This window comes from Bubalus bubalis, chromosome 22 (genome assembly GCF_019923935.1).
Source record: "Bubalus bubalis isolate 160015118507 breed Murrah chromosome 22, NDDB_SH_1, whole genome shotgun sequence".
Classification (NCBI taxonomy): domain Eukaryota; kingdom Metazoa; phylum Chordata; class Mammalia; order Artiodactyla; family Bovidae; genus Bubalus; species Bubalus bubalis.
The window spans coordinates 24,852,508-24,874,441 of NC_059178.1; the positions used below are offsets into that span (position 1 = coordinate 24,852,508).

The 21,934-nt window shown below is 44.6% G+C and overlaps 1 protein-coding gene across 6 annotated transcripts in view; it reads left to right on the plus strand.

Moving 5' to 3' along the window:
- The window catches only part of LPIN2 (lipin 2), a 91,966-nt gene that overhangs the window by 28,432 nt on the left and 41,600 nt on the right, over positions 1 to 21,934 (plus strand). Inside the window, exon 1 of one of the 6 annotated variants that reach the window (XM_025273161.3) lies at positions 9,940 to 10,227. The exons of 3 other annotated variants lie outside the window; for them this stretch is intronic. In XM_025273161.3, the coding sequence (XP_025128946.1) occupies positions 10,141 to 10,227 (87 nt within the window). In that variant the 5' untranslated portion in view covers positions 9,940 to 10,140. Of the gene's footprint in view, positions 1 to 9,939; positions 10,228 to 21,934 lie in introns of those variants that run through there. 2 more of the 6 variants (XM_025273159.3, XM_025273158.3) reach the window with 2 other exon arrangements.

Consider the following 21,934-nt stretch of genomic DNA (forward strand, 5'->3'; position numbering starts at 1 on the left):
TAACAGATGCGTATGTTATTAATAAGATCTAAAATTTACCCATAAGCTTTAATTACCTCAAGTGCTTAGTTTTGTACTCCCATTACAAATGGCTGATAAGGAATCTGTTCATACTCCTGCAAACAGTGTGTCTGTGAAGGAATGTGAGGAAGAGCCCATGCGGTCCAGGGGCAGTATCTGCATGTCGGGGACTCGGTCATTCTCACACGTTTGGGAACACTTCATCCTTTTAAAGTGGCTTTCAGTCTTGAAATACATCTCTTCATGCTCAGTGGTGGAAGATCTTTACCCTTCAAGGTAGGTTAGGTTTATGAAAAGAGCCAGAAGTCATTCGGAGCAAACCTGGTGGCTGAGGCGAGAGAGAGAAGGGAATCACAGCTGCTTTTGTACTGTTGATGAGTTGTGACTGCATAGTAGTGACACGGGCTTTTATCCTGTGTAACACCTAAATTTAAAGAAGAAAAAATTAATAATATGCTGGACAGGGGTACAAAAATAGGATTGGTTTATTGTGTACCCCTCAGTGGTGATTAAAGGAGAGTATTCACGTTAAGTAGTTAGGTCACGTGTCAGGGTGACTAAGCAGTTTTACACCAAAACTTGGAAGAAGGGAATGCGTGGGGAAGATGTCTTCCTGTTGCTTGGGGAGGCCAGTCTAGGGTGGATGGGGGTGCAGGGCGGGGGTGGGGGGGTGCAGGTCTGGGAGTAGCTGGATCTAGCCTTTTTACCTGAAGACCTTTGCCTACACTTCTCGGGCTCTTCTGACCCAGGTCAGCCCTAATTTGGCTCTTTGGGGCTGGAATCTCTGAGTTAAGACTCACATACTATTTGCACAAATTGGCTGAAGGGTAGACCTCACTTGGGTGGGCCTCAGGGAGCGGGAAATGGTTTGGGAAGCTAAAATGAGAGCTAAGAAGAGCGATTGACTGCAGTGGGAGTTAAGTCATAGGTCACTTGTTTATTTTGCTGTGTCCCTCAGTGAACAGTGGGCTCCTTGACGGCAGGGGTCCTAGCCTGATATCACCTGTTAGGCTCCTGTGTGACCCAGGTCTTTTCAATACAGATCTTCCTCTACTTAAGAATAGGGTTACATCCTGATGAACTCATCCTAAGTTGAAAGCATCCTAAATCGAAAATACATTTAATATACCCTCCTCCTGCCATGCATCATAGCCCAGCCTACCTTAAACATGCTCAGAACACCTCCATTAGCCTAGAGTTGGGCAGGACCAACTGACAGAACCTGTCCTGTCATGAAGTGCTGACTGTCTCATGTGACGGATTGCTGTCCTGAAAGTGAGGAACAGAATGGTGGGCTGGGTGCAGGATGGCTGTAAGTGTATCGTCATTGGCCCTCGTGACTGGGCGGCTGGCTGGGAGCCGGGCCGCCTCTGCCCAGCACGGGAGAGGATTGCAGAGTGGGCAGATCCCTAGCCTGGGAAAAGATCAAAATTCAGAATGCAAAGTAAGGTTTCTGCTGAATGCATATTGCTTTCGCACCATTATAAAGCTGAAAAGTCGTAAGTTGAACCATTGTGAAGTTAAAAATTCACAAGCCAAACCATTATAGGTTGCGGCCGGTCTGTATATTGTTTCTTAATGAAGGAAGAAGACTAGGACTTGTTGAGTACCTCGTAGTTTCCATGTGCTGCTGTTGCTGAACCAAACTTAGGTCTGCTCACCCTCTCACAGTAAAGTCCATCTCCCGACACCAGGCTGTGCTGAAGGAAAGGCAGTGTTTATTCAGGGCACCAAGCAGGGAGTCCAGGGCAGCTCATGCTCAAAACACCTGAACTCCCCGTGGCTTTCGGTAAAGCATCTTTAAAGGCAAGGAGAGGGAAGGGTGTCCCAGCTGGTGCGCCGTTCTCTGATTGGCTGATGGTGTGGTGACAGCATGGTTTACATTGTCAGTCCTTAGGCTCCAGTAGGTCTGGGGGCTGTTTGCTCACGGGCCTCAGGTGGTTAATTTCTTCCATTTGGTGGAGGTTTTAGCATCTGTAAAACAAGTCAGGAAATGTTGTGTTGAAACATCAGATACTGTTATCTAGGCACTTCACAGAGGAGCTGCAGCAGAGGATATGGGGAGGGGGTCTGTCCCTGGAAGGCCCTACAGGGTCCTGCTCAGTTACCAGGACTCTGAACTCCTTGAACTCTGGACAGAGTGCTCCCTGGTGAACACCGCTGTGAGCCCAGCTCCGTGGAGGGGAGGGGTCGTGGGGGGCTCTGGTCAGACTGAAGCTCGGGATGGCTACGTGTCGGGGAACTCTGGAAGTGGTGGAGCCGTCATTCAAGACTGCCTGAATTCAGAGCCCAGGCTGTGTGCCTGACCAGAACCAGCGCAGAAATACAGGGCCACATGCGATCTAGATAAACCATGGCTCTCAACTGGAAGGATTTTGCTCGCAGGGGACACTCAGATATGGGGGAGACATGTTTGGTTGTCTTGGCTGGGGAGATGGCCACTGACATCATGTGGTGAGTTGGGGGCGGAGGGCGGGTAAGAGATGCTGCTCCCTCTACACACTGGCAAGGTTTTCCTGCCTCCGCAAGGCTTTTCTGTTTGGTGTTTTGAAAATGGCCATCAGTAAGTATGAAGTGGTATTTCTTTGTGGTTTTGTTTGCATTTCTTTAATGATTAACCATGGTAAGCATCTTTCATGTACTCAACTGGCCATTTGTGTATCTTCAGAGAGATACTTGTGCAGGTCTTTTGCTGATACTTTGATAGGGTTGCCTTTATGTTGTTGAGTTGTACAAAAGTTCTTTCCATATTGTGGACATGGAACTGTTACTAGATATGTGATTTGCAGGTATTTTCTCCCATTCTGTAGTTTGTCATTTCACTTTCTTGATCAAGTCCTTTGATGCAGGGGAAAAAAGTTTTAAATTTTGATGGAATGCAATTTATCTTTCATTACTCATGTTTTTGGTATTATATCTAAGAATCATTGAGTTTCATGGTTTTACCACCTATATTTAGGTCTTTGATCTGTTTTGAGCTAGTTATTTTGTAAGAAGTGTCTTACACAATAGGTCTTCTGTATATGTGAATTAGACACCTACAATGTGGTTACATAGACAGGCTCTGGAGCTGGGACTGTCTCTACACCATGTGTTGAAGAGACTGTTCTTTCCCCATTGAATAGAATTGGCACCCTTGTCAAAAGCAATTGGCCTTGGATGTTTGGGTGTGTTTCTGGATGCTGGCTTCTGTTCTGTTGGTCTCTCTGTTTATCTTTATGCCAGTACCACATCGTGTTGATTACTGTGGCTTTATGACAAGATTTGGAATCGGGAACTTTGTTGTTCTTCTTCAAGGTTGTTTTGGCCCCTTGCAATTCTATGTCAATTTGAGGATAGACTTTGTATTTCAGCAAAAAAAAGGTCTGTTGGGGTTTTGATAAGATTGATTTGAATCTATAGGTGGCTTTGGGTAGTATTGACATCTCAGCAGTGTTAAGTCTTTGTAGCCATGAACGCGAGGCTGTTTAGTCACTTTAAATTCTATTTACTTATTCTATTTACTTTAGTCACTTTAGATTTCTTTTAGCAATGTTTTGTGGTTTTTAAATATGCAAGTATTCACCTCCTTGGCTACATTTATTCCTAGATATCTTATTCTTTTAGATTTATTTTATTTGAGATTTTAAAAATACCTAGCACATCAAATTTGAATTCCAAATTGTGTTATGTCCTAGAAGTTACTATGGAGACATCTTAAGGTTTCAGTAAGTGGATTGGGGTTTGAACCTGGATTTGGCACTTAAAAAAAATTAGCTCCCTCTGAGCCTGTATTTCTTCAACTGTAAAGTACAAGGATAAAGCAAACCTATCTACACAGAAGTTGTATAGATCAGAGAGAATGGTTGCAAACGGCTAGCTCCAGAGTGTAACTCAGAGTTAAAAATACTAGAGAAGAATGCTGGGTTGCCAGTATTGTGTTTTCTCGTATGGTTTCAAAGTCAATACTGATGTATTACAGTTTGTCATGAATGTTTAGCTTATATTCCCTTTATTTGCTGATTTCTTTGCACATCCAGAAGTTTTGTGATTGAAATATACATTAAAAGCGTTAGTAAAACTAATTTGTTGCAAAGGCTAGTGATTTTTACACAAAGTAAATATTCTCTTCCTTAGAGAGTCTCATAAAGTGTGTTGAGTCTGTAAGAGAAATAGATTGTAACAAAACATCAGGCTTGTTTTTTGTTTTGGTAGTTGCTGTATACTTATAGGAGGGGTACTTTTCTTCTAACGTTGCTGCTTTCAGATGCCTTTGTGCTTTCTTGGATCCTCCCTGTGCCCAGACATTGCAGGGTTTAATTTTAGATATGTTAGCATTTAACCTCTCAGTAGCAAAGCTGACATAAGGCTTTACCTTCAGTGAAGGGTGCACCTACTCCTGCCATCTTGGAACTGAGTTCTGTGTGTGTGTGTGATATAACTGGGTACCAGTACTGCAATTTTTAACTTTTTTTTTTTAATTCATCTTAGGGGAGCTTTATATTGAAGTAGGCAGATCCAACCTCTGAAAGACAATAATCTCAGAATTCTGATTTTTTATTTTATTTTAAATTTCACTGGTTAAATAAAATCTGATAACAGACTTAAATGTAGCATTAGAATGTTCCAACTGAAAGTAAATTCCTCAAGTTATTCTCATAGCAATGTGTTTTAAGCCTTGTTTGCCATTCATTTCCCGAAGAACACAAATGAACCTGCATACAAGAAGAGGTCCTGTGTGTTGTCATGGGGAGGCAGGGCTGATGGGAATGCAGTCGGGCTGAGAAACATGGAAGTTTGAAAACGAAACAGAAAGCGGAAGAGCAGGCTGACCACAGAAACAAGCGGGGTTTCCAGACTCCATTGGAAGCCCATTTGAGCCTGCAGAGCATCTGTCCTGTGGAGTAACTCTGATCAGCACTCGTGAGGCTTCTTGATTAAAATGATAATCCCAGCGGCTTGGGTGGTATTTTCTTTAAGCCTGCTAATATAATAGTAAGCAAGTTGTGAATTAAACACCGGCAATACAGTTAAGAGCAGAGACGCTGGAGTCAGACAGGCGCTCGTGTACCTCTGGCTTCTCCGTGTAAGACGTGACCGGGTTCTTGCTCTTGGCGACAGTTTGTCCTGTGTGCGCTGTCTCTTGAAATCCTAGTGTACTTATTATTTGTATGAATTTTACGTGTGATAGAATTTTTACTTTCCCCCCAAGAAACTGCAGATCCAGGTGATTACTGCTGAGTTCCTGGCTTCTGAGTACTTACTCAGCACTATGGGAGCAGCTCATTTATCTAGATGGAAGACTGCAGGAAGGAGAGTACCAGCTAATCACCAGTATTTTTAAAGCAAAGAATATTGTAAGTAATTTTTTGAAGGAGGTGAAATCGCAGCAACAAAAATAATTAAAACAGCTGTCACCAGTTTTTCTCAAGTGGTCCAGAAGATCTTCAGTGAGAAACGTTGTACAGAACCAGAGGAATGTGGACCTGACTGACACGGGCCCCTACAGGATACTGATCTCAGTTTGTGACATTTTCTGCTGTCCTTCTCTGGATTGTGTTAATGATACCGTCGGCCCTTGCTCATTGTTAGTTCCCCAGGCGAGCACTAAGCCATCCCGCGTGGCGCAGCATGGCGACACCCAGCCTGTGCCCCACTCCCCATGCCCAGCGGCACCTGCCGCGATGGCTGTGTGCTCCTGCCAGGTGTGAGGTTATAGCAGAGAGTTGGTTACTAAAAGGTTGAAGCACCACACTTTTTAAATGATGTACAGTTTTTTGAATTTGATAATACGACAGGGATTTCTAGAGTGTGAGCGAAATGGGGAGACATAGCCGTCATACAGAAGCTTGCTTATTATTCTTAGGGATTTGCCCCTGCCTGTCACCATGGGGGCAGGACCATTGCAAACTACTATTCATAGGGTGAAAGGGGAGACTAGAAAGACAACCATTTAAACGGGAACAGTTGTGAGTAATGGGATACACACACATACCTGCAAGTGAGGCAGCTGCCCTGGGGTTTCTCGTTTGGCTTTATTTTCGTGAAAGTGTCGTCCAGGATGTCGGACACAAGTCAAGCCCTGGTTCTTCTGATCTTTTGTTGGGCTGTTTAAGCTTTACTCTTAACGGTCACACACTTGACTCCTGTAGACAAGTAGCCTTCTGGTCTCAAAATATTGGGTGAAAGTTTGACTTAGAAATGTTAGTGTTAGAGTATGAGAGCTCAGAGGTGGTTTAGTCCCAAATTCCTTAAACTGGGATATTCACTGAGGACATTCTAGGCCATTTGTTCAGTAACTGTGGTACCTCAACCCCCGAAATTGGTAGAAGAAAACTTTGACCAGTTAGCCTTTAAAAAAAAAAAAAATTGGATGTTTCAAAGTAGACTGTAAACATGTTGAATTTTAAATGTAAGATGTACGTCATCAAGATTATTGTTGGGAGAGTTGATTTAAGCTGGGTGTTCTGCCCTCAGGAGACCCTTCTGTTTTTTTCACCTCTGTTCTAAAAAGACCTGCTTATGTTCGATTGTTCGTTCATTCACAGCTCAGGTGAAAACTGCCACTAGCTAATGCTGTTTAGAGTTTGGTGGTTGGGTGTGTGAGGACACGATGAGACCCTGGAACTTGAGTAGACTGGATGGCCATTCTCCAACAAATGGCTGAGCTAGGAAAGTTTGGAAAACCTCAGAGTAGTATCAAGATTTTCTCCTGTCTTTGAAGAAAGTGTTATCAGTCCCTTTTGGATTGTTTTCATAGGCAAACGTTGATCATAAGTAATTCCAAATATGGAAAGAAAATGTCTTAGGCTTTAGTGTAGTCTGTGGTACTTTCAATGCTTCAATCTCTGCCATGAGGGGCCTTGAAAATGCGGCAATGTGCCAGAGTTAGTTCCTTCAGTGTAGGGTAATTATGGTGGAGATCACAAATTCTTTGTAACTGAGGCTTAAAAAGATATTTTCATCATACATTTTACTAATGAAAACTTTTTTTAAAAGTTTTCTCACCTCTTCATTGGTGTGTTGTTTAATTGCTAAGTGTGATCTCAGGGACTGTAGCCCACCAGGCTCCTGTGTCCATGGGATTTTCCAGGCGAGAATACTGGAGTGGGTTGCCATTTCCTTCTCCAGGGGATCTTCCCCACCCAGGGATCGAACCCACATCTGCATTGGGAGACAGATTCTTTACCACTGAGCCACCAGGGAAGGCCACTTCATTGGTAATTCAATATGTTGCTATTCCACATTATGACCACTTGGGGGAGTAGATTGCATATCAATATTTTCATGTTTTGCGTTAAAAACAGACTATAACTTGTGGCATAAAGATATTTCTGTTTAACCAATTAGCAAATTTTTCATGTTAGGACATTTTAAATTCTTATACTTTGTTAAGTTCTTTATACCTGATCCCATACTTATGGGATTAGTAGTGGAAAAAAATAAAGAAGGTATATATTTTACATGTGTCATCAGCTATGGAATCTGAATAAGATTCTGACTCTCCTGACCAGCATTTTAGTTTTATGTCCCTATGCTAGATTTCAAGAAGTTTTTTTTTTTTTCCTTGAAAGAGAAAAGTCTTAGGAAAAAAAGACTTCCAACTACACTTTTTTAAAAAAAAAATATTATTGAAGATGCTAGGCAATAATAAAAAGTAGTTTTTCTCGATGCTCAACCATTTATTCTTATCTTAGCCTGTAGAGAAAAAAGTCAGTAGTATTTTTCTTTGAAAATAGTCATAGAGGTGATTAAGAATGGTTGGTTGTGATTTCCAGCTTTTTATTGACTCACGTCTGAAAAGCGCCACCACCGAGTCAGGGAACTGTTGGGTCCCAGCCTGGGGTCAGGTGGCATCCGGGCACGGCAGGGGGCAGCAGAGGCGTGTGCCCTGTGAGGGGAGTCGGTGTTGGGAGGCTGAGCTCGCCTTCCGTCTGGGTCCGTGGTCCATGCTCCTTGAGTCAGAGCCTCTGTGAGTCATGGGTCCAGACCTCACGGTGACGACAGCACCCAAGCTCCCCGGAAGCCCGGGTGGCTGGCCTGGGGCTGGCTCGTTGTGCAAGAGGCGGTGACATCAAGGGTGTGGACAGCCTCTGCCGGCCTGGCTCAGGCCTCCTTCCCTGTCTCTCTCTGACCCTTCCCCCAGCACTTCTGCCCGGGGCCTCAACCTGGCATCACAAACAAAAGCACTGACCAGAAATCAGTGCCGACCGAGCGGGTGGCCTTGGGCGAATTGCCTAACCTCTCTGGGTCTCAGTTTCCTCACCTGTAAAATGGATCACGTTTTCCCACCAGCGTGTTTTCTTGTCTTCTCTAGCTTGTTTGCCCTGCTTTCCTCTCTTCCCCTCCTCATCTTCCTCGTGGCTTCTCTGGACCCTCCTTTCTCATCTCTCCTCACTTCCCTGCTCCTGACCTCCCACTTCTCCTTCTGTTTTTTCCCAAGGATGGCACCCCAGGGTGGGTTCTTTTTTACCATCTGATGTTGAGGATCCAGGCCTGCCGGCATACGTGGAGGAAGGAAGAGGCTTACATTTTTATGCGTTGTGTAATAGACTCCTAAAATCACTTCTTTTTTCAAGTGGAGGGGGTTGGTGTGCATGAAGTTGTATGGACTTGGATCACAAGCACCTGGGCCTGCACATGAATGTCTGCTGGGCTAGGCAGCAGGCAGTGCGACATGTTGAATACAGGATACATTTTTCTATTTCTAATTTTGGTTAAATTTTAAAATTTTGCCATTTAACATTTTTGTTTGTGTATCTTGGCGGGTCTGTTGCTATAGTCAACATTACCAACATCACCCACCCTTGGTCAAACATTTGGAAATTTTGTGTTTGATGTTTAGAGATAGAGGAAAAACTTGAACAACATGAACATTATTAAATATCTGACGATCAGTTAGTGTGATGAGAACTCTTGTCACCTTCAGCTCTTCATTATAGATTCCTTTCTGCCCTTGTTCTCAAGGTTGTCTCAGGATCCCAAAGTTGTGCTCCAGTAGAAATATTAATATAATGGGAAGCACATGTGGCATTTCATAACTTCTAGTAACATTAAAAGGTAAAAAGAGAAACGCAGGTAAAATTAATTTTAAAATATATATTATTTAACTCAGTATATACGGAGCATTTTCACATCAACAAGTAACCTTACATAAACCTTACTTCGCATTCTGCTTTTCTTCTGTGTATTTTATGCTCACAGCACGTCTCAGTTGGCACTGGCCACATTTTTAAACATATCCATGAGAATAACGCCTATTTGTAACAGATATCACAGTCCTATACACTGGCTTGCAAATATGGTATATTTCAATTTAAAAACTAGTGTGTTTGTCTGTGTGTAAGTGTGCTTTAGGTTTTTAGAAAAATTCACTTGAAGTTTCTATATACTGACTTATTAAGAGCTGAAAAGGAAATGCCAGGATGTTTGAACTGTCCTACTCTTGAAGTTAAATTATTATTATTATTATTATATTATTATTGTGTGTGCACGCTATTGCATTAATATAACTAATGTATGTTAGTGTACAGTAACATTGTTATAATTTGTTCATTATTTACAGTGCTGAGTAGGCTAGCTCCCATTCAGAACTGTGAAAATATACTGGGTCATTCCAGTATGACAGAGTAAAACATTCAGTGACTGAGTTCTAAAAAGCATATATCTCCTGTCTTTGTTGCTTAGAAAACATGTGAATGTTTCCCCTTGCATGATTAATTTATTGAAGATGACTTTTCTGTATGTGTGCTTGCTTTTATTTCTGGAAGTGAGGATGTGATTGATCTGGGGAATCATTAACTCAATCCGTGTCCCATGTGATGGAAGGGCAGTGAGGCCCCTGTGCCCAGGCAGGACTTGGTACCTATCAGTGTAAACACCGGGCACAGCCCGTCCCGTGCCCCTGCTTATCTCCTCCAGAGGGATGGGGCTGAGGCGTTTTCAGCAAATCTTACTGGTAAAGTCATGCCTGTAGTGCCTTTTTTTTAAGAGCCGTTTCCTTTCGGTTTTAACCATACTACTGTGTCGGCAAGCAGCCTGCCCTCAGTTTGTCAGAACAGCTTTCTGTTTTGATAACTTAGAAGCATGCCTTAATCTCTGAAAAGAGCCATGCCGCTGATGAACTAGTTCAGTTTTAAGATGTTTTACTTAGATGAAGACAGTGAAGATGAGGAGGAGAAGGTTCCTGAAGGTGTTTACCATGGAAAGGCCCCTGCTGGCATCCTGGTGAGTGACATCCACCAGCACACCGCCCACCCCCTCCCACCCCCCAACACCAACCTGGAACCTGCTGCGAGAAGGGGCGGGGCAGGGCACCCACCAGGGAAAGCAGTGATGCCTTTCTTTGGAGGATGTAGCATCAGAATGAGTTTCATACTAAGAATCTGAACTGAGTTGTAGTCAACAGAAATCTTTGCCTGCCTGCTCTCCCTCACTGACTCTACACCATCTTTCTACCCTTCTCTATTTATTATTTAACGAATAATAATTTTATGCCTAGAAAAAAATGAAACTGCTCCTGTAAACTGGGAATTTTTTTGAAACTAGGTTTCACATGCAATGTATCTGGTTTCTCATTCTCTTTGCATCTTTGTAGTAGCTGAGGAATAAAAATCATTGAAGAGCTTTACGCTTTTTTTTCTTTCCACTCTATCTTTCAGACTTTAGCCATAAATGTGATCTTTTTCTATGGGTTTGTCTGTCTTGTAGTTTTTTGGTCCTGGTCAAATTTGTTTTGAAAACATGTTTTGCAACTAGCATCTTATTCTATCTGTGACAGAGGAGCAACAGGAGTCTCTTTCTCCTGTGATTGCAAACAAAAAGTTCGTAATATTGAAATATGTGGGGGAAACGTAAATTGAGTTTTTTAATCTGAAGTTTCCTCTCTTCTTATGATATGTAAAATAAAACAGGTCACATAAAGTATAAGTTTTAGAAGTCTGCATTAAGGAAACAGATGAATTAAGGACAACATAATTTAACTTTACCTATGGAACCTTTTGCTGTAAAAATCTGAAGTAAATGTGATGAGGTAAAGGTAGTTTTTAGAAAATTGAGGGTGTACATTTTTATGAAAACATGTAAAATAAAGCAAAAATGACAGTTTCTAAAATCCGTGGCTCGCAATCAGACTGATTTTAAAGTTGTACAGATTTTTGTCACCTTTAAAATGTTGTGCTTTTTGCTTGTGGACCTGTTGGTAGATGTGTACTCACTGGGGGTCGCGGCAACTGATGGGGCGGGGCGTGGTCTGACTGGGAATGGAAGTCCAGCCTCGGAGAGAGGTCATTTACTTGTGAAATTTCAATTGAATGAATTCCATGGACAGAGGAGCCTGATGGCCTACTGTCCACAGTGTCGCAAAGAGTTAGACACGACTGAGCGACTAACACACACATGAGTGTATACGGATTCCTGCACGTCTGCTGTTGAGGTCGGAGGGAGAAGGGTGAACACGGTGACGGTGATTTAGTTTAGGAAGAGTTCTTTCAACGAGGAGCGCCCACGCACACACCTCTTCTCACAGGAAGTAGTTCCGGTGCTTCCGGCTGCCGCGCCTGCCAGAGCGCGGGAGGTGGGTGTCGGGGCTGCGCTGACCAAGGTTCTTTCCATGTTAATACTGGAACATTGAAGTCCCGGGCGTCACCTCCCGGCCCCAAGAGACACTTGAGTTTTCTGAGTGGCTCGTGTTGGGGACACGGGATTTGCTATCTGCTTGTTGAGCTGCATGGATTGTGTAGGAGACTTTGGAACCTGGGTGTCGGGGGCGAGGGCCAGGGAGAATCTCAGTCAGGGTCCAGGCCCTCTGTGACCCGGACGCTCCTCGCTGGTCAGGTGCCGTCCGGGCACACCTCCTCTTGGAGGGTGAAAGTCTCCATCATAAAGGAGGTGACTTTGCATGTTTGGAATATAGATGTAAAAATGTCATAATTTTAAAAACCATGAAGAAACGTCTGTGCTTTGTTAGAAATTGGGAATTTTTTTTTAAATCTCATATTTCTGTAATTTTTAAACGGATGATATTTTCCTTTGTTTGGTAAGGAAAAGGCCAAGTTGTTTCATATTCAAATAACCTTGAAGTTCCAAAATTATATGCTAGCCTTATTTTCCCCCACTTATTTTAAATTACTTTGATTTGCATTTTTTAAATTAGGGCAGAATGTACTCCCAAGTGGTGCTAGTGGTAAAGAGGAGCCATGAGAGAGGTCTGGGTCAGGAAGATCCCCTGGAGGAGGGCACAACAACCCACTCCAGTATTCTTGCCTGGAGAATGCCATGGACAGAGGAGCTTGGCAGGATACAGTCCGTGGGGTCTGAAAGAGTCAGACATGACTGAAGTGCCTTAGCACACAAGCATGTACTGCAAGAATTCTTAGCCAAACATGTAATCCTAAGAAATGCTTCTAGAACTGAGTCCAATGGGTTAGAGCTGGAAGGGGCCATGGACGTATTTGGCCATTCTTACTAGAAATGAAAGCTCGATCAGAGGTTCTCAGAGGTTCTGAGAAGAAGGAAGCCCACCTCAGGGCAGTGCAGCCCCTTCCTGGCTCCTCAGTTCTCTTTATCAAAGGGCCTGGTTGAGCCCAAAAAGCTTTTCAGATAGAATTTTGTATGTTTATATTATTTATAGTAAGGTGCAGTAACATAAACAAGCAGCAACCTTAACAGAGGTGGGAGACAGCAAGTCACCCTGTAGGCGGGGCTTGTACTTTGCATGAGTTGGGTGAAGACGAGACAGCACCACCCCACCTTGCATCTGACATCACTCCTGGCTGCCCAGAATCCTGGAACCACCCTGCTGAATGGGGCCAAAACCAAACACTGCCCTCGGGGTAGGGGGAAGGACGGTGGTCACAACACTAATTAAATAATTAGTTGAGTAGAATTTCTTTTCCTCACAGAAATGTGGTGATGTTACTAGTTACTCAATTTGGGGGAGCACACTCCCCAAGAATTTTTGTTTTCACGACTTGATTGCCTCAGTCCTGACACAGATGAGCTCAGGAATTTAGGGGCGAGGTAGCTCTTAGAGGCTGTGGCCAGAAGTATGTGTAGGCTGTTTGAAGGTTATTTATTATCCCTTTTTGTATTTATGCCCCCATCTGTTTTTCAATAGGAGAGGCTTGGGGGTGGCTCACAGGTACTGTTGTCCAGGGCACGACTGAACCCCTAACTTAAAACAATCCTCTTCATTCAGCAAATATTTATTGTGCCACACTGTATCTTCTAGGTGTTCACAAGTTTGTTGGCCATTACTAAGGTGTCTGAATTGTTTGCTGCTCTTGAGTTTGCAGGTAACACAGCTAGACAGATTTCCTCCAGATGGTTACCTCATTTGGTTTGCCTGATGCTTGGTCCTGTGAGCCAGTCTGTTCTCACCAGCCTGGGTGAGCACAGGACTGCAGGTCTGGTCGGAATCCCATCACGTGTCTCAGCCAGGTGTTGGGCCAGTCTAGAGGGATGGGACACAGCTCCCTGAAGGGATCTGAATGAAAACCTTAGCTTTGTTGGCAACATGCTTATCTTTGTCTATAGTTTGTGTTTTATACTCATGTCTTAGGTAGTACACATTGAAAACCAACCCTGTTCTACTAAAGAAAATATTAGACCCCAATTCTAGTCATTCTTGCATACGTTATCTCATTGAAAGTAGGGAAATTTTTTGTTGCTGCTGTTTTGCCACTTGTTCTAAACATATATATTTCCTTTTTTTTTTTTTTTTTTTTGTTTGTTTGTTTGAAGCCTGTTGCCTAACCTAGAACCATTTTCTGAGGCTCTCACTTTGCTTAACTTAGGACATTTGTCTCAGTTGCTCTCTTGTGTATGACTCTCTGCGGCCCCATGGACTGTAGCCTGCGAGGCTCCTCTGTCCATGGGATTCTCCCGGCAAGAATACTAGAGTGGGTTACCATACCCTCCTCCAGGGGATCTTCCTGACCTTCGGGTTGAATTGGCATCTCCCGTGTCTCCTGCATTGACAGGCGGATTCTTTACCAGTGCACCATCTGGGAAGCCCCAAATTTAGGACGTTTAGGGAAGGTATTTTTCAATACCTTGGGAATTGGGTGGAAATATTGTTGGATGTCAGTTCAGGTGTGCGATGACATCACCCTAGAACTTAGTGTGCCCTTGGCATAGCGTCTTGGCTGCAGCCCCGTCTCTGTAGAAAAGACCTTCTCCAGTGCCTGAAGCGGCCCCCAGGAGAGTTGGGGGGTGGGAGTGGGGGGCCATATTATCTCTGGTGTTGCTCACTCTCTGGAACTCGTCTGAACTCTGTGATCTGCAAGTAGCCAGACTGAGTTCAGGCAGGTCAAGGGGGCAGTGGCTGAGATTGTAAAAAGCCCTTGTCATCTTTCTTTCGTGTTCCAAGAAAGAATGAGGGCATGACCACTACCGACACTCAGTCTGAAGACTGAGATTATGTTGGGAAAGTCATTCCTCCAGGGACGTGAGGCAGGACTGATGCACCCCTGGGTGTGTCCCTCCTGGGGCTCTGACTCCCCTGCTTGCGGTCATCAGACACAGCTTGGCAAGCTGCCATTTGGCTCGCTTGTCCCCGTCACCCTGGGTGGTCTGGCCATCAGGATTCTTCAGGGCTCCTTGGTGATTCCGAGTCTGATGGCCACCAGAACCCCTGCTGAGCCGTAAGTGTGGAATACAGATTTCCCGGAGAGACAGAATCAGAATTGAGGGGGCAGTGGAGCCCAGGAATTGTTTTGTGTTCAAAACTACAGGCTTGAATCAGGTTTTCCCGCTGAAGGTCTTTTCTGTTGGAGGATCCAGCGCAAAGTTGGGTTTAGTTGTCACGTCTATCGTTTTCTGGTCACTGTCGCCCTTAGTCTTTCCTTTCCTGACCTTAGTTCCTCCAGGGATACCAATCAGGGACTTTGTGGAGCTGCCCTCAGTCATAGTATGTCTGGTGGCATCTCGTGATTGGCTGGAGCGCATGTGTTTTGGCAGAAAGAGCACAGCCATCATACGAGGCCCTTGGTGTTGGTGGTTTTGTTCCTGTTGAGTTTCCCCACTTCATTGAGGTCCCTGCTTCATGAAGGCGGCGTCTGCTGGGCTTCTCTGCTGTCAAGTCACTGTTTCCTTTGGTGATGAGTATGAATCATGAGGAAGATAGTTTGAGAGCATGCGGACACCTTGTTTAATGTCCATTGTCTCCACGGGGTCTGTGGTGTGCTTGTGGTGGTCTTTTATTCCCCTCATTTTCTGTTTCTTCATTGGAATTTCTCTTTAAGAGAAATCTGTCCCTCCTTCCTACTTTTGAATTTTTATCAGTGTGGCTGCGAGAATACTCTGCAGGTTATATAACCCGTCAGATTTTGTTGCTCAGGTTGTTCTGGGTGCTTTTTCACTTTGGCTCCTGTGTTCCCTTAACACACCCCTACAGCTGTGATTTTGAGCCCACAATTCCTACTTTCTGGCACCACGAGCTGCCCTGACCCTGGACCTTGTACTGAAGGGTGGTATTTAGCAACCAGGATCTGGGCTCTCGTTTGCTTGTTGCTTCTCATGTCCTGGGTTCTGGATTGCAGAGAGAGCGAGGATGTTAAACACATGTTCTGGCCCAGGCATAAGCATGTCTATATTTGTGCCTCTGTCCATGGAGACTTCCAAAGCCTGTCCAAGGGTTGGTGTTAGCCTTCTTTCTAGGAAACTGTGTTTTTAGAAGCCTCCCAGGTGTGATGATGACTCAGACTCCAGGATACGAATCTGTGGGTGCATACAGACCCGAAGGCTCTTGTGGCTTCGAGTACTTGCCACTGATAGACGGTCTTCATTTGGGTAAATCGTCATTTCCCATCCTGGCTTAGTCGTCCCTTCTTCTTACTCTGAAAAGAGTTTTTATGCCACTCTTAGCCCTTAAAGGATCTCAACCTCCTAGGAGTGGGCATCCCAGGTTCTTGAAGTGGAGTAGAAATAGGTCTGGTTTCACAGCTCATGTTCTTAACAGAACTTTATCGGAGAACTTGAGCACACCTGAGGGAAATGTGTGTTAATAAACATACAGACCGCGCAAACAAATGGCAGTTGCCCTAAATTTCACTAAAGCCAGATTTGTCCTAATCCTTGGTTTTCTTTTTGGTAAGGCAGTCTGCATCCTTTTTCTAAAGTGCAGCTTGCTTTCTAAAGCAGGTATTGACTCTGTCAGACTTCATGAGGATAAACCCTTTAGGGCGGGGTTGTTGAGGATGTTTGGGTTGTGGACTTCAGGCCTCCACGTGCTTGCCAGGTTAGTAGCTGTGAAATCAGTGAAGTGGCTGCAGTGAGTGACCTTCAAATCTCGCTGGGGTTGTTCATCTGCCTTGTTTCCCCCTGAACTTAACCAGGTACCGTGTGATGCAAGCAGAGTGCCTTTCGACTCAGATAGTAATGCTTTGGGACAGGTTGAAAATGTGAACTTGCTTTATCTGTGATATTAACTAAGCTTCTGTGAAGCCATGAGAGGAAGACAAATTAAGTTTAACATGCCTTTCTCTAGACCTCCAAACTCCAAGAAAATGTTCATTTGTTCCCATCTCACAGCTGTAATTGCATCTGCAAAAGATTCCTGATGCTACTTCCTGACTTCTAGGTCAGTGAGTAAATGGAAAGAACTTCAGATAGTCAGGTGTTTGAAAGGAAATTGTGTCCTGCCAACATCTGGACTAAAGTGATGGTCATCACTGAGAATGCCACATGTGGTTTATAAAGAAACTTGCTGAGGTTGTGTGTCTTTCATATGTGAAAGCGAGCCAGACAGTTTTCCTGCTTCATTTTCAGTTGCTTATAGTTATCAATGATGACCACCAAAACAGGTTAGCCACAAAGTTTTTTTCCTTAGCCAGGAAATTTTAGGGTGAGAATATGTTCCTTAAACATAGATTTACAATCATAATGTAATCAAATCTTTAAAGCCTCCTAATGAAAGCTGTAACATTTTTCACATAGCATGGGCAGAGCTGTGACCTTCTGAAAGCACTTATGAAGCTCCTTCTTGTGTGTAGCTCTGAACGTTAGGTACACTTGGCGTTGCGCGTGGGAGCTTGTGGCCCCAGGATACAGGAGCCTGGGAACCTGAGGCAGACGCACCTGAGCTGTTGTCTGTGCTGTGGCTGTGTCATGGTTTGACTTCAGGTACGTTGGCTATTTTTTCTGAGCCCCATGTCTTGCTAGTGGAACGCATGTAACACTACCTGACCTACCCCTGAGAGTGCAGCGGGAGGAGGTGTGTGAGGTGGCGTTTGGAAGGGTAAATGTCAGGGCGCCTCCCCTTCACCCGATCGCTTCCCCACGGCCAACATGAGGAAGAACACTGAATTGTAGCTTATGTTATGTGTAGTTTCTCAAGGATGTGTGTAGTGCAGAATGTTAGGGCATGAACAAATGAAGAATTTGAATTTTCACCAGTGTAAGTGAATTTTTTTTTTAATTTTATTTTATTTTTAAACTTTACATAACTGTATTAGTTTTGCCAAATATCAAAATGAATCCGCCACAGGTATACATGAATTTAAGTAACTCATACATATGAATGAAAATCCTAACTCATGAAATGGTTAAATTATTACCACTTTGTAAAATGATTTATGGAGGGATTTATTTTATTAGCAGACTCCCCTGGGTGCACCGAAGGTATCTTTAAAACAATACCACTCCTAAGTATTTACCCAAGGGAAGCGAAATTATGTCCACACCAAAGCCTGTTCACAGTTCTAGTAGTTTCATTTGTTCATAGTCTCCCCAAACTGGAAACAACCCAAAGTTTCTCAGTTGGTGGATGGATAAACAAACTTTAAGACATTCTTACAGTGGGATACTACTCAACAACAGCAAAGAATGAACTGCTGATACCTGCAAGAATATTAGTCAGTCTCAATACATGATGCTAAGTGGAAGAAGCTGTAGTCCAAAGGGCATGTACTCAGTGGCTCCATCCATGAAACATTCTGGAAAAGCCAAGATTATAGGGACAAAGAACAGGTCAGTGGTTGGCTTGGGGTGGGGTAAAAGGATGGGCTGCAAAAGGGCCTGGGGGCATTTGCGGCAGCAGTGTAGTTCCGTGTCTTGATTTTCTTGATTGTAGTGACTTTTTCATGGTTGCATGGTTAAAATTGTATACTCTGAAAGGGTTAATTTTACTCTTTGCAAAAGTACACCTTACTTTTTAAATCTATTTTGAATAGTTCAAAGTACAGCTATATTTCATAGCAGAGTTGGCATAAACATTTAGCTATTTTTCATGTATTGATAGGTATAACCATTACACAAGGGTTGACTAATATCTTTCATGATTAATTATAAACAGAATCTTAAACTCAGCACATATCTTAATGATTTTACTTCCACGCTTCTCTCTCAACTCTGGTGACATTCTGATCTCTCACCTCAGGTACAGGTAGACGAGAGCTGGCCTTATTTTACTCGTGACAGGAAGAGTGAGAACTAGTTGCCAGAAAGCTTCGTTGCTTTGCGGTTTGAGGAGTAAAGGGAAAAGCGGGAAAAGAGAGATGCAGGAATGAGAAGCGTTCAGTTTCTAGAGCTGCTGGTTTGAAGCATGTTTGGTCAGAGGGGAGGTGTGAAGGTGGAGGAAAGTCCTCGGGGCCTCCTTGTCCTCATGTGCTGCTTGCCACTAATTTTGTTACGTGACGTCTAAGGATAGGTGTCAGATTGAGCCTGTAGTTCCCCTTGTGTGTGCTCCCTCAGTCGCTCAGTGGTGTTTGACTCTTTGCGACCCCATGGACTAGCCCGCCAGGCTCCTCTGTCCATGGGATTCTCAAGGCAAGAACACTGGAGTAGGTTGCCACTTCCTTCTCCAGGGGGTCTTAGCCCCCCTTGCTCTTTTGGCAGTTTTCTTGAAGGAAATGAATGCCCTGGGTACATTGCCGAGACTCAGGAAAGTGAAACTGCTGTGACCAGCCGTGTACCGTGACGGCTGCACCTTGTGGTGTTGGGCGCTTTCCTGTAAATGGTCTGTCTGCTAGAAAATGACGAGCTAAGTGTGTCCTTTGTCACCTGTTTTCTGTGACCGTCTTGCCCAGCGCTTGACTTCCCCCCAGGCTGTGGGCTGGGTGCTCTGCGCCGGGACCTGCAGACCTGCACGGATGTGCTTTGTTCTCATGGGGGTATTTTTAGATTCACCCCGTCAGAGGCGGGTGTCATTCTTAACTGTCACCCACACAGACTAGATTTATGCAGGCTTTTTCTCTGAGAGCTTCAGCAGCATCGGGAGAAAAGTGTTGATTTCTAAATATCTGAGCATGGCTTGTGGAACGATGGGTTGGCCTCCACTGTTGGCATTTTTAAAGAATATATGCATGTGTTAAATACACACACAGTTACAAATACCCAGTGTCTTCCCTGCCTCTCTGGTTTCACTTGTTAGTTGCAGCACGTGGTGTGTCCTCCTCCTCCCTCCCTCTGCTGTTCTGGTCACCAGATCTCACCATCATCCATCCATCGCTCCATCCATTACTTGACCCAAAAATATTTATTAAGGACCTCCTGCTGTGAGCCACCGTGCCATGCTCTGGGGCAGTGGTGAAGTGGCAACACTTCTCTTGGTCAGAGCTGAGGGTCTGAAGGTGGGCTGGACAGTGAGCTCGTGGGCAGGGCCTGCCGACTGTGAGGGGAAGGGCAGGTGCCCTGGACCCACCTGGCCTCACGCCGCCTCCTGCCTCCTTCCTGACCATTCTCATCCAGCTCCTTTGTTTCTTCTTTTCCCCTGTGCTCTGGGTGTTCACATTCTCTTGTAGACAGGCTTTATTTGTCCCCATCTCCTTCTCATCCAAGAAGCCTAAAACATCCTTGCTCCTCAAATAAAATATTAGATCAACAGCAAGAGTAGTTGATGGATTGAGAAGAAAATTGGTGTTGGATTTTGAAAGGTTGCCTAGAAAGTTGTTGGGCTGCTGATGAGGGTCGAGGGTGGGGAATTGATGGGTTTTGAATATGAAATAGATGACACTTAGATCCTTCCTTTAGTTGTCCCTTTAAAAAGCTGGAGCAAACAGTTGATAAAACATAGGCCTCCCCTCAGGAAGGAGCACGTATTGCTATGGTGGCAGAGTGTCTTCCCCTATTTGAACCTTACTCAGCCCAAGATAATCTTCATCTACTTTGTAGATAGTGAGTGTGGTGAACTCATCGAGAAGTGAGCCCAGCGAGCAGAAATCTGTGCTTCCAAACTTCCTTAAAGAAAGTGTGTTGTGACAGGTTCAAAACCTCGATTTATCAACTAAGCAGCCTTGGTGGCTAAGCTTAAGCAGTTTCCTGTCCTATCATTTAAAAAAAAAAAAGTCTGAGTTGTTCAGTAGAAACTTTCACTGGGTTACACTGGGGATGTTTTCTTGCTAATTTTCTTCCCAGGGTGTTTTCTGGGGGCGGGGGGAAATGATAGAGGGCTCAGGGTGGCGTTATCAAGTCAGCGTCGGTGCCAGCCTGTCCGTATGTAAGTCTTTTGTGGACAGACATCGGAAATGGACTCTGAACAAGTCAAGGAAACAAAGAAGACTGTGACCATTGGTCATTCAGAGAGATGATGGAAGGGCAGGCAGGAGCCAAGGCTGTGGACCTCTGTGTCGTAATCTGGTGGCCCCCCCGGGTCAGTGCTCAGGGGGCTCACCCTGCCATTGCTGGTGGCTTGGCTATCTGTTAAGCCCAGTTTGAATCAAGTGTCTCCCCAGCGTGTCAGCCAGCTGATGCCAACTAAGGCCTGGGTCCCTCATTACAGGATGAGAGATGAGAGCGTTGTGATGCCCGAGCCCTGCATCGTGTATCTGTTCAATTCCAAAAGAGAATACTGATTGGAAAATTCTATCTTCTGACATATCCTGAAGGCTGATTTGAGTAGTGTGTGGTGAGTTGTGATTAGGGAATGAACCCCTAGGAAAGCAATCTGCCCAGGCCTGGTTTTTTATACATGACTTTTGATAGAGCCACAGCTGCTAGTCCTAGACTTCCAAGTCCTATAAGATGATCAGATCAGCTGTTTGTTCGCTGAAATGTATGCAGTTCAGAGTTTGTGGAATCTGGATCCAACCTCGAGGTGATAGGTGTGCCTGGAGGGCAGTACAGACTGTAGCCCAGAGCTGTCTGGTTTCCTAAACACGCCTCATCAGGTTGGGAGGAGAAAGCGCCTGCCATGGGTACTGGAAGTCCCTAGAAGTTACAGGTCCTTAGGGGCCCACTTCCGGTTTTATGTCTGCACTGGGACTTAGGAGTCTGCATTCTGTCCTCCATAACTTGAGTCTGTTGCAGACGGTCCAAGGATCACTCCCGGGGAAGCCCCAATCTGCAGTGTGGTCCTTGGAGACATGAAGCTGGGACTTGGCTGCTTTCAGATAGTGAAAGTGATGGGGTTGCTCCTTTTTAGAAAAACAGCTGATAGGCTCATAACCTACAGGAAATTGACTAGAACCCCCAAAGAATACTGGGGCCCAAAGAATACCACACCCTTCCTAAATCTGGGTCCCTCCAGAGGGACCCTTCCACATCCAGACACCAGGCTCAGGAAGAGTCCAGAACCCTGTCTTCTAGCACCTGAGGGGCTCAGTGTCCATGGAGTCCTTTCAATGAAGCTGATTTGGGAAGCAGCAAGAATAGGCATGGCTTTTTTATCAGAGGGACTGCCCTTCATGGAGCTCTGCTTGCCTTACCCGGCTCATCTTCATAATCAGTTATGAAATTTTGCTTAAAATTCAGGAAAATTTTGCATTTTCAAAAACTGCTCAGTGTGATTTTCACGTACGCAAAATTTTGAGCCAATGTATTAAGTAAAATTCTTGAAGTTCAACCCTGCTAGGAAGATCCCCACCAAGTCTGTCCTTTCTGCTTCCCTCTAAGTTGGTTTGTTCACTATTGGCTGAATCCCAGCGAGGTACCAGATGTGTTTCTAGCCCTGCCTGGAGTTGGTGGCGTGCTCCTCCCCGACAGCTGCCCTGCCTGC